The sequence below is a fragment of the Erythrolamprus reginae genome, chromosome Z, assembly GCF_031021105.1.
Source record: "Erythrolamprus reginae isolate rEryReg1 chromosome Z, rEryReg1.hap1, whole genome shotgun sequence".
Taxonomy (NCBI): domain Eukaryota; kingdom Metazoa; phylum Chordata; class Lepidosauria; order Squamata; family Dipsadidae; genus Erythrolamprus; species Erythrolamprus reginae.
In genome coordinates this window covers 140345828-140361647 of record NC_091963.1, presented here as the reverse complement: position 1 = coordinate 140361647, position 15820 = coordinate 140345828, and the positions used below count along the sequence as shown (strand labels likewise).

General features: G+C 37.5%; 2 protein-coding genes across 2 annotated transcripts; both read left to right on the top strand.

Moving 5' to 3' along the window:
* The first annotated feature begins 4127 nt into the window (after positions 1-4127).
* On the top strand, positions 4128-5606 carry LOC139154186 (olfactory receptor 2G3-like). Its single transcript, XM_070728617.1, has 2 exons — positions 4128-4264; positions 4652-5606. Exons 1-2 carry the CDS (start codon positions 4128-4130, stop codon positions 5604-5606), a joined length of 1092 nt encoding a protein of 363 aa, XP_070584718.1.
* Positions 5607-12749: 7143 nt separating this feature from the next.
* LOC139154185 (olfactory receptor 5P56-like) lies at positions 12750-13685 on the top strand. Its single transcript, XM_070728616.1, has one exon. It carries the CDS (start codon positions 12750-12752, stop codon positions 13683-13685), a length of 936 nt encoding a protein of 311 aa, XP_070584717.1.
* Positions 13686-15820: the final 2135 nt, after the last annotated feature.

Below are 15820 nucleotides of genomic sequence, written 5' to 3'. Positions count from 1 at the left end.
TAATCCAAAATCTCTTTGAATTTCATCATATCCATCAATCAAAAAATCTCCTGTCAGAAATATCTTTCTGTAAATTATTTCAAGGACATGGCATGGTAGAGTTCCTGGTCTTTTTATCTAGATTCTTATTTCTTTGAAAATATTTCATTAATGTTTTAAATTGCTTCTCAACATTACATAATAATGTATTGGTTGTTATAATTTGAATCATGATGGGATCATTCTGTAGATTATTTATTTATGGGGGAATTTTTTTTAAAGATGAAATATTTTGACTTGGCAAAGTTGTCTTAGAATTGAACTTTAATAATTTTCAAGGCTCACCTTTACCCTTTCTTTTTCCTTTTTTTATAAATTGCTGTATTGTGCTGATTAATTTTTAAGTCCAATTATATCACTAAAATGGTTGTCCTGTGGATATTTATAATTCCATGTCATTAGTTAAGGAGAATAAAGACAAACAACTAAATAATATCTTCCAATGAGTCTGTCCCAATTGTCTAACAGTTTCTTAAAGAAGATTGGATTGAAGCAACTTCCAGAAGCTAATATACAAAAAAAGTATGGCACTTTGGAAAATGAAGGAAAGCAATCATGTTTCTTACTTCTTCTTTATTGTCTTTCTTAGTGCAGGACTTATTTGAAATATCATCTGTCTTGGTGAGTATCAGGGAGAACATTGAGAAGAATGGCAGAAAAGGATAGCCTAGGGTAGGATAGGGTAGAGGAGAGGAGAAAGAAGAGAAGAGAAGAGAATTTTATTCACCAAGTATGATTGGACATAGAAGGAATTTGCCTTGGTGCATATGCTCTCAATGTACATAAAGGAAAAGTTCATTAAAAATCATAAGGCACAACACTTAATGATAGTCTGGATACAAATAAGCAACCAAATCATATTAGGAACAAGTCAGTATAAATCATAAGGATATAAGCAACAAAGTTACAGTCATACAATCATTAGGGGGAGGAGATGGGTAATGGGAACAACTAGAACATTAATAGTAGTCCAGACTTAGTAAATAGTTTGACAGTGTTGAGAAAATTATTTGTTTAGCAGAGTGATAGCATTTGGGGAAAAACTCTTCTTGTGTCTAATTGTTCTGGTATGCACTGCTCTATAGCATTGTTTTGAGGGTAGGAGTTGAAATAGTTTGTGTCTAGGATGTGAGGTATCTGTAAATATTTCCATAGCCCTCATTTTTACTCGTGCAGTATAGAGGTCCTCAATGGAAGGCAGGTTGGAGGAAATTGGTTTTTTTTATAGTTCTAATTATTCTTTGAAGTCTGTTTCTGTCTTGTTGGGTTGCAGAACCAAACCAGACAATTATAGAGATGCAGATGACAGATAATAATTCCTCTGTAGAACTGTATCAGCAGCTCCTTGAGCAGTTTGAGCTTCCTGAGTTGGCACAGAAAGAACCTCCTGTGTTGGGCTTTTTTGATGGCGTTTTTGATGCTAGTTGTTCATTTTAGATCTTGCAATATGGTCAAACCTAGAAATTTAAAGGTCTCTACTGTATTGTCTAGTATTGTAAGAGGTGGAAGTATAGGTGCGTTTCTCCAAAAGTCTACCACAATTTCTAAGGTTTTGAATGCATTCAGTTACAGATTGTTCTGATTCCACCACAAGGTTAGTTATTCAACCTCCCATCTGTATCTGGATTCATCATTCTCTCGAACAAGTCCGATCACTGTTGTGTGATGGGACTCATTCTGCAAAGTTCTGCAAACTTCAGTAGTTTAACAGATGGATTGTTACTGATGCAGTCATTGGTATATAGAGAGAAGAGAAGTTGAGAGAACAACCAGTCCTGGGGGGGGGGGGGTAAGGGGGACTATGCTAATTGTTCAGGTATCTGATGTGATTCTGCTTAGCTTCACCTGCTACTTCCTGTTTGTTAGGAAGCTTATGATCCACTTATAAATTAATACAGGTACTCACCTCTTTGTCCTCTTCAATAACCACTCAATCTTCTCCCATGCATCCTTTGCAAAAACTCAGAGGCCCACTTAGTTGCTTCCTTGCCTGTTTGCTTGTCTGCTCTTTTGTTTGTTTATTTATTGGATTTCTTATTTATTTATTGGATTCATTCAAATACATAACTCTGGGGGGTTTACAGCAATGAAAAATAATATTAGAACATTGTATAAAATAAAAACATATAAAATATAACACGATCCACAACTGAAATATTGAAATCAAGAACAACAAACAACATAATTGGGTATGTCCTACTACCACATACATACTGTAGATCCACAAGAAACTTCCTTCCAACCTCCACAACATACATTTTAAAGATTGTATTTCTTAAAGTGATAGACATCTTGACTTTTATTAAGAACAATTTCTCAGACTCAGGTGTAGTGATCACTTGAGAAGGGAATGCTGTCTTGGAAGAATTTTTCTTTTATGTACGCTGAGAGCATATGCACCAAGACAAATTCCTTGTGTGTCCAATCACACGGCCAATACAATTCTATTCTATTCTATGATTCCCCACATCTTTCAACAACTGGATTGAGTTATCTCTTCTGATATAAACAATCCAAAATTTATCCTTCACTTTCCTACCATTCATGCTTGTGGTCTTTGCAAGTAACAATAAGGAACCTAAGGGGAGTCCTTTAAGACATATTCTAGTTGCTTGCTTTAACCAAAATCCCCACAGATCAAGGGGAATTGGAAGGGACCATGGAAGTCTTCTAGACCAACCCCCTGCTCAAGCAAGAAACTCTATACCATTTCAGAAAGTTTGTCCACTCTTTTAAAAAAAGTATCATATCAAAGCACCATTCTGAGTCTTGGTCAGTTGGCTTCTCAGAATATTTTAATTCAACAGATAAATAGCAAAACACTTTCATGAAACAATTTTAATCACATAATATCAATATTTATATCATAAAACAAATAAATCATATATAGATCAGCTTCCCAAAATTTGATCATGTTGCTTGAAAACCTTGCCATATCCAGAAAAAAAGTTCGAAGGCCTAAAAAGAAAACCCAAAATCAATAATCCATTAATAGAGATCAGGTATCTTTCAACACTGGTGATTTTTTGGGCCATGCCAAAAGCCCTGATGTTTATAAAAAATCCAGATTTTAGAACTTTGGAAAAATAGGAATTCAAATGTCTTTAATATACAATCATCAACCTAAGGTTAATTTAAGAATTATATAATTTCACTCCAAACCATTACAAAAGGAAGAACTAGATTTGGAGTAATACATTTTAATTGCAACTTAGTCAATTTAGAAGGCATCAAGAGGTTGCATACATCCAGCAGACACATTTTGCCATGTATGTGGCCAGTTTATAAAGACAAGAGCGAAAAAGAACTCTGTGGAAGCATCTGCTAAGATGTGTGAGGCCTACAAAGGCATGCCTGTTGGTGACCAAGACAAATCATGGGCTCCTCATTTCACATGTGAGCACTGCAAGAAAACTCTTGAAGGTAAGTAGATAAATGCTACTCTCTTAAATAGCAGATTAACTATGTTAATATTGTAAATAACACTAGTCATTAGTGTGAAATGGGCCTAAATCAAATTCTCAATCCAAATTTTATTTTGTTTGCTTATAGGTTGGTACAGTGGAGAGAAGAGAGCCATGCATTTTGCTATCCCAAGAATTTGGCATGAACTGACTGATCACTCAACAGCTTCTGCATGGTGGATTCTTCCAAACATCGCACTGGCAAAAATGCACTGCCTGTAACTTATCCTGACATTCCTTCATCTACCACACTGCCCTGAACTTCCTGTACCAACACCTCCAGACAGAGCTACACCACCTTCAAAAGAAAGCAGCAGGTCAGACACCGTGGAAGACGTTGAAGATCACAATTTCTCTTCATATGCAGATGAAGAGCAGAAGCCATACTACCCTAACCAAAAAGACCTCAACAATCTGATCAGAGACCTTGGTCTCACCAAGTCCAACACTCAGCTTCTGACATCAAGGCTCAAGCAATGGAACTTATTAGATGAAAGCATCCAAGTCACATATCAGAGGAAGATGACAACTATGTACAACTGGTTCAGACTCTGATAAAGAACTATGCTGCAATGGGCTGCAGGATGTCACTCAAAATCCATATCCTTGATGCTCAAAGAGAACATGGGAGCTTATTCAGAGGAGCAAGGCGAGCGCTTTCACCAGGACATTATGAACTTTGAACGCCGTTACCAAGGACAATATAATGAAAACATGATGGGTGACTATACTTGGGGATTGATTCATGAAAGTTATTTGCAGTACAGTCGTAAATCTTGGAAAACTGCACTTCTGAACAGTTTTTGGGCAAATTCTTGAATTCTGTGCCTTGTAGTATTGATTCTTTTAGCAAATTTTAAAAACTAAACCATAGAAAATATTCAACATACTTTTCTTAATATTTGCAGGTAGCAATATATTGAAAAATAGGAGTTTTGGATGACATCTGAAATCTTTCAGCTTCTAGGGATTAGCTTATAATGAATATGGCTTTCTTGAAACTATACTCTTATATTCTCCTTCTCCCTCCCTCTCTCTCTCCCTCTTTCCCTCCCTCCCCCCTTTTCTCTCTCTCATTTTTTCTTTCTTTCTTCCTGCTCCATTTCCCGAAATTTTCATTATCTTTCATTAATTTCATTTCATTTCAGGCAAGATGATGCCAAGATAGTGAGTGAGAATTTCACCTCCGTCAAGGAGTTCATCTTATTGGGACTCACCAGCGACCGAAGGACACAGCTTTTTCTCTTTGGGGTCATCCTTCTCATCTACTTGCTTACAATTTTGGGGAACCTTCTAATCATCATCCTGGTGCAGACTGATATTCAACTCCACACTCCCATGTACTATTTTCTCAGCAACCTTGCAGGCATAGAAATTGGCTATGTTACTAGCAGTTTGCCCCAAATGTTAGGTCAACTTTTGACTGGAAACGGAGTCATTTCTTTAGCACGATGTGTGATACAGAGTTATATTGCTCTGACCATGGGTAGTACAGAATGCTTGTTGTTGGGAGTAATGGCTTATGACCGCTACATAGCCATCTGCCATCCACTGACATATGCCTCTTCCATGGACAGGATGCACCAGCAACTGCTTGCTGCATCTTGTTGGACCATAGGCTGTCTCTTCTCAGTTGTATATGTTACTTTCATCTTTCATCATCCTTTCTGTGGCCCCAATCACATTAATCACTTCATTTGTGAACTGCCTGTTGTGCTAAAACTTGCATGTGATGATACCACTATAACTGAAGCTGTTGTTTTTGGGTTATCAGCGTTTATTGTTCTGGTTCCTCTTTTAGTCATTCTCTCTTCCTATGGTTTAATTCTATATTCCATATTGGATATGACATCAACTACTGGATGGCATAAAGCTTTCTTCACATGTGGCTCCCACCTTATGGTGGTTACATTGTTCTATGGGACTGTTATCTCTATGTATATCATCCCCCACGCAGACACAGGTCAAGATCGGGACAAGCAAATCGCAGTCTTTTATGTTGTGGTGACCCCTCTTCTGAACCCCATTATTTATACTCTGAGAAACAAGGAAGTACATAAAGCAGCGCTCAAAATCCTGGTGGATTTTGGCTTTTTAGCGTGAGCATTCTCACCTTGCTAAATAGATTTTGAGGATAGGGTGGGGTTGTTCATTTAACTCCAAGGTTTATGTGTGTGTGTGTGAGAGAGACAGAGACAGAGACACAGAGAGAAAGAGAGGGAGAGAGAGACTAAGTGTTGAATTGCAGACTATGACTATTATAACAAGATGAATTATTAGTGATTTAAAATACACTACAAGGCCTGGGAGAAATGGTTCAGATGGTTATCTAAATCTAAAGACAATAAAATGAAAAATAATTAAAATCTCTTAATATGAATCAAAATAAAGATATGCACAATAGAAATTCGGACCAAAATCAATACAACCCCTGTCTGAGTTCAATCCACTTGATAATTACTAGAAACTTACTAATATTACAACCTACAATTACGTCTCACTAACAAAAACAACAAACATAATCAAACTAAGCCGTCACAATACAAATGCCTGCTAGCTTGCAGGTACTCCTCCTCCTCTCTCTTTCTCTCTCTTCTCTCTTCCTTCTTCTTTTCTTTCTTCCCTCTTTCCTTTTCTATCCCTTTTCTTTCCACGTTATTCTTGGACTATTAAATATTACAGCCATAAGATTATCCAAATAAGAATATTGAATACAAAATATTTACATATAGACAAATACTCGGAATGCGTATACAATAATATATATAAGCCGTTGTATAATAATACTGTTTACCCCCTCCCCCTCCCACATCTCTTTTTTGTATTCCCATCCCCCTTTTCCCCTGTTTTCTTTCTTTTTTTATAAACTAATAAAGTATATTTTAAAAAATTAAAAATAAAATACACTGTAAAATATTGGGAATGTTGAGGAAAAATTATAATGGGGAAAAAGGCCACGTTCTACAAATCTCACTTCTAAGGAAAATCCTTCTCCCCCCTTTTTCTTCTTTGTGACAACTAATTAAAATAAGGATGTTCAGTCATGAAACCCTGCAAAATGAAACTTTGGCCTATATATGGGTTCTTTTGCAGATAAGGCAGCTTTTCCTAATTTGCAGGTTTTCCTAATTTCCTAATTTGCAGATAAGGCAGGTTTTCCTAATTTGTCAGATAAAATGCAAAAAACAAAAATCAAAAATTATTAAATCCATTTAGCCTTGGAAGAAAATTCCAGAACATTTCTCAGAAAGAGAAAATCCAGATTGACTCAAGAATGACACATTTTCCATCCTTCCGAGGGGGGTAAAATGAGGACCCAGATCATTGGGAGCGATATGCTGACTCTGTAAATCTCTTAGAGTGGGCTATAAAGCTCTGTCTGTCTATCTATCTATCTATCTATCTATCTATCTATCTATCTATCTATCTATCTATCTATCTATCTATCTATCTATTTGACTTATACGCTGCCCAATCCTGCAAGATTAAGGGCAGTTCACAACAATAAAAACTATACAATAAAAAAAATCAAATTCAAACATTAATAATGGCAAAAAATTCACAATATCATCCTTTAATAAAGGCTAAAAACTCTTAGTAATTATTAACAATAAAAACCCCTGAATTCAATCAATATTTTCATACCATCATGCATACCAGTCAATTGATGTTGGCCAGAGATAAGCTGTTAGTTCTCATGGCACCAAGGCCTGTCGGCAGAGCCAGATCTTCAATATTTTTCTGAAGGCCAGTAGGATAGGGGCAGTATGAACCTTGGAGGAGAGCAGTTGGTTCCAAAGAACTGGAGCTGCCACAGAGAAGGCCATGTACCACAGGCCTGCCAACTGACATTGCTTAGTCAACGTGACTAGGAGAAGGCCGACCCTGTGGGATCTATGAAGGGGTATATAAGTCTAAGTGTTATTGCTATTTGTACTAAAATATATTCAGTCAATTGGGCTCAAAATACACTATGGGATAGTCTTTACAGATAATCTCTGGAATTACAGTTATAAGCCATGCTGATCACTAAGTAGGTAACTATAGAACCATATTAAATTTTATGACCATTTTGTGCAGTCATTAAGTGAATAGCACAATCATTGAGCAATCACCAGAGTCATTAAATGAACCAATGGTTCACTATTAGCCATTTGTCATTGTCATAAAGTCAACAATGGGTGCTTTTTTCAAAATACTGGAAGTAAACACCAGCAACCCCAACACTAAATTGTAGTTATGTAATTATGAGATGGTGCAAATACTTGTCAATATGGGCTGGTTGCTGATTACGCAAAATGTAATCACATGACCATGGTAGGGGAGTAACTATTAGAACTTTGAATTCAGGCAGTGAAGGGCTACCAAACCTTTTACTATCACACTGTGGAAGTGGCTTATGGAGGGTGCCTTCCATTTTCTTTCAACATCTTTAAGTGAAAATTGGATGCTCTGGGGTGGAGCTCCATTTTTGCTACCCCACTGCGTTCGCTCCCTCCCCGCGTCTGGGCAGTAGCCCACCCCTGAATCCAGGTAGTAAATACGGTAGCTCTGGGCAGGTCAGTCATAAATTTGAAAGGTTGCTAAGCAACTATCAAAAGTGAAGGACTACCTTTATTTTAGAATATAGAATAACAGAGTTGGAAGGGACCTTGGAGGTCTTCTATTCTAACCCCCTGCTTAGGCAGGAAACCGTTCACCAAAATTTTAATTATCTTATTCAAAGAACCCATCTTATTTGTTAATTGGTTCTAAAGAGATTGAAATAAAAACATATTATAATATGAAATACAGCAAAGTTCCAGTGGAACTGGAATAACCACCATGGGATACATTAATGCTATTTTTATTATCTTTTTACAGTCTTTAGTGCTTCCCTTAATAGCAAGGCAACAGCTGCCTATATCTGAGAGGAGAAAAAAATAAGGATAAGTGGATTTGTATCTAACCACAGTTAGCTGCTTCAAGGATCAAGACACAATAACTTAGAGTTACTGAAAATATACTTTGAACTGAAATGAACAGTTGATACCATCAACTAAAAGCCCTTCAATATATTCCATGCAACAACATCCACTTTAGGATGTGGAGAAATCATTAAGATAGTTTGTCTAACCTGGATGGCTCTTTGTGTGATTTAATCTAAGACAATTCCTCTCCCAGTTTCAAAAAACGTATGCATAAAATCATGTGTTCTCATTCTTCAGCATTTGAATGATGACCCGGAAATTAAGGAGTCAGAAGTAATTGGCACAGGAAAGAAAAGAATCAGGTAACAGTAATATAATTTCTCTCGTTCTTTAAGGGGCATACGTAAGTGCACTGGTGTGCCTTTCGTCCCCTGTCCAATTGTCTTTCCTTTCTCTCACTTATAGATAGAAACATAGAAGACTGATGGCAGAAAAAGACCTCATGGTCCATCTAGTCTGCCCTTATACTATTTCCTGTATTTTATCTTACAATGGATATATGTTTATCCCAGGCATGTTTAAATTCAGTTACTTTGGATTTACCAACCACGTCTGCTGGAAGTTTGTTCCAAGGATCTACTACTCTTTCAGTGAAATAATATTTTCTCACATTGCTTTTGATCTTTCCCCCAACTAACCTCAGATTGTGCCCCCTTGTTCTTGTGTTCACTTTCCTATTAAAAACACTTCCCTCCTGGACCTTATTTAACCCTTTAACATTTTTAAATGTTTCGATCATGTCCCCCCTTTTCCTTCTGTCCTTCAGACTAAACAGATTGAGTTCATGAAGTCTTTCCTTATACGTTTTATGCTTAAGACCTTCCACCATTCATGTAGCCCGTCTTTGGACCCGTTCAATTTTGTCTCCAGAACTGAACACAGTATTCCAAATGTGGTCTCACCAGCGCTCTATATAAGGGGATCACAATCTCCCTCTTCCTGCTTATCATATATACTTATTATATATATTTTCTTTCTTTCATATATCCTCTCCTCTAAGTTCACTTTACCCTTATACATATTACTACATGTCTATTTTTCTTCCTATGTATTTGTGTATTGGACAAATAAATAAATAAAAATAAATAAAAGTATGTATCTCTATGGCTTGTAATATGTTAAATAGCATCTTCATACAGCAATGCTTTATTCAACTAAGTCTTTTCATAAGTTTCTATCATTACATTAACAGGCTTTGTGCACAGAGAATCCTTTTCAAGTATCAGAAGAATATATATTATAGAACATCTAAAAAATCTTCCCTTGACAAACTTGAATTTCCAAGTTGCTTCTTACTGTTGCCTCAACAGATGCTGGTAGTGTGAAGTGATTCTACTTGATGGCTGAGGGACCTTTTAGAGATACAGGAAGGTAAGACATTTTGCCATTTAGAAGTCTGTTGATAGAGGATAGATTATAATTTTTTTAGAACAGGAGATCATGAGGGAAAATATTGTTTTTAATTCATTGGGATTAATTCCAAATGGGAATTCATTGGTACCTCTGAAAGAACTAAGCATTATGGTCAAAATAATGACTGCTGCTACAGCTGACTACAGCTGACTGATGCTATAGTCAGCTATGTTTTCAGAATGGTGGTTAGTGGATGCAATCCTGGCATGGTATATGACAAAAATGGTAAAAAAAAAGGTGTCATTCCAACAAGCTAAGTGCGATAAAATTTGTGATCTACCAAATTTGTGGTCTTGTGCTTTGATACAAGACTCCTACTGGGATTTGTCCTAGTTCAAGTTTTATTGTGTTTGCATCTCCGGTACAAGACCCAGCCATTGTATAATCCAGTCAAAATCTTTCCGTTTTTGCATGATGACTCATACCTCTGTGGTGCCTGTCCAGAATTTCTACCTTCTGGCTTCTACAGTTGAAAAATGAGAATCCCAGATTTCCCTGTCATTCTCTAGGCTTTGAAGTGACCTGAAAGAATTAAGCAGCTTTAAACTTGCCATTATAACTGGATGGGCTGGGTGAAGCTGATGCTTTAATAGAATGCAAAATAATAAAGTTAGAAGGATCTTAGAGGTCTCTTGGTCTGACCGTCCGCTTAAGCAAGAGATCCTATACCAGAGAACAGCAACCATAAACACTCAAAGAGCCATTTGTACCCATTTCCAACAGAAAAGAAAACCCTGGGAACCAAGAACCTTTCCTGTGCCTGACTATTTCCTAACTGGTCACACAGCTAGCAAATAATAATAATAATAATAATAATAATAATAATAATAATAATAATTTATTAGATTTTTATGCCGCCCCTCTCCGAAGACTCGGAGCGGCTCACAACAGTAACAATGTGACAAATCCAATACTTAAAAACATCTAAAAACCCATATCATTAAATCCATAAAACTCAGTCATACCATACCTAAACTATATTAGCCTGGGGCTATCTCAATTACCCCATTACATAATTTAATTATGTAGTTGAATTAAACATTCTTTTTTTCTTCTCTAACTTTTATTTTCTTGGATTTATCCGTGGTTGGCCTACTGGGGGTGGAAAAGCTCAATAAATCAGGTGCCACTGGGTGTGTACACATTGACAGTTTTGATGCATATTCTGAATGATAAAGAACTGCAGTAGAAGGATGAAAGGGCCATATGTGGCTCCAGAGCCACAGGTTACTGATCCCTGCCCTATACCATTCTGGACAAATGCTGTCAGGTCTCTTCTTAAAAACCTCTATTGATGGTGGAATCACAATTTCTCAAGACAGATAGTTATACTGATTAGTTAACCAGGCCATACGAGGAAAGGTTGCTGGAACTGGGCATGGATAGTCTAGTAAAAAGAAGGGCTGGGGGGGACATGATAGCTGTACTTATGGGGTTGCCACAGAGAGGAGGGGTACACACTATTTTCCAGGGCACCAGAGGGCCGGATGAGGAACAACGGTTGGAAGCTGACCAAGGAAAGAATTTCCTTATCCTGGAGATAAGGAAGAATTTCCTGACAGTGAGAGCAATCAACCAGTGGAATGGCCTGCCAGCGGAGGTTGTTAACTCCCCAACTTTGGACATTTTCAAGAGGAGATTGGACTGCCATCTGGCTGGAGTGCTGTAGGATTTCCTGCTCAAGCAGGGTGTTGAACTTGATGACCTGTAAGGTCCCTTTCAACTCTAATAATAAATAAATAAATAAATAAATAAATAAATAAATAAATAAATAAATAAATAAATAAATAAATAAATAAATAAATAAATAAATAAATAAATAAATAAATAAATAAATGATAGGTAGGTAGGTAGGTAGGTAGGTAGGTAGGTAAGTAAGTAAGTAAGTAAGTAAGTAAGTAAATAAATAAATAAAATTTCTCACTGAGCAAAGCAAATGACACAACTTCTGATAAACCTTTTTTTACAATTCTTTGAGTAAAAGATACTCAAAAAGGCATGTGAGTAGAATGCAAGAAAAGTTACACAGGGTAAGAAATAGTATGTAATTTTCTCATTTCTCAGTCAGCTAGATTTAGTCAGCTTTCTTGAATTTTCCTTGAAATCTCAAGTTTCTGCAAGTTTTAGTCCCAGCTGGATGACTGGACCAGTCACTTGCTTTCCTCCAAAATCATCTTACAAGGGGTTGAGATACAAATAAATAAAATATCTCATAAAAATGCTTGATAAATTCTACTGGCCTGGAAATTTTACATGGAAATAAAAATACCCATTTCACTTATTTGTCTACTTTTTGTATCAAATGTTATCTAGTAGCTGATATATTATTTCCAAATGTTCTCTACATATAATTCAGGGTGGGTTCCCTGCCAGTTCTTTGTTGTTGTTGTTGTGGTTGCCATATTATTATTATTATTATTATTATTATTATTATTATTATTATTATTATTATTATTATTATTATTATTATTATTATTTAGACTTGTATGCCTCCCCTTTCCGGCATATGCAAAGGGTTTTTTGGCAATTCACAGTGACGAGAGGATCAGTTCAGGAGCATGAAACCACTGGTCATCACTGCCAGTTCAGCAAGCGGTAGGGAATTTCTGCCACTGGTTCTATAGAACTGGTCTGAACTGGCAGCAACTCCCCACTGATATAATTTTGTTTAAAGAACTTGTTCCCTAGAAAATTTCCTGGTTAAAGGAACTCTTAAAAGTCTGAGGCAGACTGACAAAACTATTTACCCTTGGCTACTGCCTGCAATAGTCTTCTATGGATATCCTATTTTTTTAACTGTCTCATTTTCAGGGATTTTCATTATCTTTCAACAACTTCTTTTATCTTACAGGTACTAAGCCATATGGGAGCAGAGAATTTCACCTCTGTTAAAGAATTTATGTTGATGGGACTGACAAATCATCGAGGGACCCAACTTCTGCTTTTTGGAGTGCTCCTCCTCATCTACTTGCTTATCCTTTTTGGCAACTTGCTGATCATCTTTTTAGTGTGGGCCGATTCCCAGCTACATACACCCATGTACTTTTTTCTTAGCAATCTTGCTGCAATGGAGATTGGGTTAGTTACCAGCACGCTGCCTCAGATGTTGGTTCATCTTGTCACCAGGAATGGAGTTCTCTCCTTAACACGTTGCATGATGCAAGGTTATATTGCATTGAACATAGGCAGTGCTGAAAGTTTGCTGTTGGGTGTCATGGCTTATGACCGTTACTTGGCCATCTGCTCTCCTTTGTTGTATGCTACAGCCATGAGAAAGTTCTACCAGGTCCTTCTTGTCAGCACATGCTGGATCATTGGCTTTGCATTTTCCATGATTTATGTCATCAGTACTTTTCGTCATTCTTTCTGTGGTCCTAACCTCATTAACCACTTCATGTGTGAGCTGCCTATTGTGTTGAAGCTTGCATGTGGTGACATAAAAATGACTAAAGCCATTGTTTCTGGCCTATCAGCATTCATGGTTTTCATTCCCCTTTCCATTATCTTGTCTTCCTATGGGTTCATTCTTCATTCTATATTGCGTATGAAGTCAACTGCAGGAAGGAGCAAGGCCTTCTCCACTTGTGGGTCCCATCTTACCGTAGTCATCTTGTTCTATGGCACCGTTATTTCTATGTACATTATCCCCCACCCAGACTCAGGTCCTGTGCACAATAAGGAAATGACTGTCTGTTACCTAGTAGTTACTCCCCTCCTTAACCCCGTCATATATACCTTGCGGAACAAGGAGATTCATTCAGCAGTGATGAAGATGGTGAAAAGATGGGGTTTAAAGTAATAAATTTAATCCTTGATATCTTGTTGGTTGGTGTTTTGTTATGCTTTCTTTCAACATAGTGAGGCTGGCTATAAAAATAATACCAGACTGTTTTAATTGTTTTGCTCTTTTGTAAGGAAGATGAGGTGGAAAAGCAGGCAGGAGAATAGAATAGAGTAGAGTAGAGTAGGGTAGGGTAGAGTAGAGTAGAGTAGAGTAGAGTAGAGTAGAGTAGAGTAGAGTAGAATAGAATAGAATAGAATAGAACAGAACAGAACAGTATAGAATAGAATAGAATAGAGCAGAGCAGAGAATAGCAGACCAGACCAGAATAGAATAGAACAGAACAGAACAGAACAGAACAAAACAAAACAAAACAGAACAGAGTAGAATAGAATAGAATAGAATAGAATAGAATAGAATAGAATATGCTCTATATGCTTTATATATACACTGTATATCTAACAAAGAGAAGGATCAGGGGTGATATGACAGCAGTATTCAAATATTTGACAGGCTACCAGAGAGAAGAGGGGGCCAAGCTATTCTCCAAAGTACCTGAAGGTCAGACAAGGAATAATAGATGGAAACTGAACAAGGAGACATTCAACCTGGAAATAAGGAGACATTTTCTGACAGTGAGAGCAAACAAACAGTGGAACAGCTTGCCTTCAGAAGTCTTGTGCCCTTCATCATTGGAAGCTTTCAAAAAGAGACTGGACTACCATCTGTCATAAATGGTATAAGGCAGTGATGGCAAACCTATGGCACGGGTGCCACATGTGGCATGCAGAATCATATCTGCTGGCATGCAAGCTTTTGCCCTAGCTCAACTCCAACATGCATGTGTGCCAGCTAGCTTGATTTTTGGCTCACACAGAGGCTCTGGGAAGGTGTTTTTGACTTCCAAAGAGCCTCTGGTGGGATGGGGGAGGGTGTTTTTACTCTCCCCCAAATCAAGGAAAGCCTTTGGAGCCTGGGTAGGGTGAAACACGAGCCTCCTGGGCCCAGCAGAAGTTGAGAAACAGGCTGTTTTCAGCCGCCAGGGGGCAGGGGAAGCTGTTTTTGCCCACTCTGGGCATTGAATTATGGGTATGGGCACTCAGGCATGCACAATAGTGCGCGCCCATGCTCTTTCAGCATCCAAGAAAAAAAGATCCACCATCACTGGTATAGGGTCTCTTTGGGTGGGTAGGGTTTGGACTAGATGACCTACAAGGCCCAGTGCTGGGTTCCTACCGGTGCAGTAGGCAACTCTGTTCTGATAGATTGCGAAATTTAAGTGCACCCACTCCAGTGCCAGTCTGTTGGGAGTCACCATTTTTTGGGGGGAGGGGCTCCTCTGCTTCCTGCGCATGAGCAGTAGCAAAAATCTCATGAAGGATCATTCTCAAGATTTTAGCTATTTTTTACTTCTGTGCATGAGCAGAAGTAAAAAATTGCCAAAATTGCACACATGCATGCTTACCGTGGTGAGATAGAAACATAGAAACATAGAAGATTGACGGCAGAAAAAAACCTCATGGTCCATCTAGTCTGCCCTTATACTATTTCCTGTATTTTATCTTAGGATGGATATAGGTTTATCCCAGGCATGTTTAAATTCAGTGGATTTACCAACCACGTCTGCTGGAAGTTTGTTCCAAGGTTCTACTACTCTTTCAGTAAAACAATATTTTCTCCTGTTGCTTTTGATCTTGGAGCATGTTTTTGCTTCCTTTGAATTTGCAGAAGCAAAATCACACACATGTGCACACACAGTATGCCCGAATCAAGAGGATGTGCAAGCATCACACCGGTATGGCAGTAACTGCAACCCACCAGTTACAAGGTCCCTTCCAAATCTGTTAATCTGTGTCTGTAAATATTGTTATTATTTTAGGGCTCTATTTGAATTTTTTTGCTGCTGCTAGATCTGAAGAAGACATTACTTTTATTGAGTTTACCTATAGTTGAGTTTAGTTATGGGACAAAAGCTTTTATATTTGTTAATTAAAAGAAGTTAGAAACATAGAAACATAGAAGATTGATGGCAGAAAACAACTTCATGGTCCATCTAGTCTGCCCTTATACTATTTCCTGTATTTTATCTTAGGATGGATATATGTTTACCCCAGACATGTTTAAATTCAGTTACGGTGGATTTACCTACCACG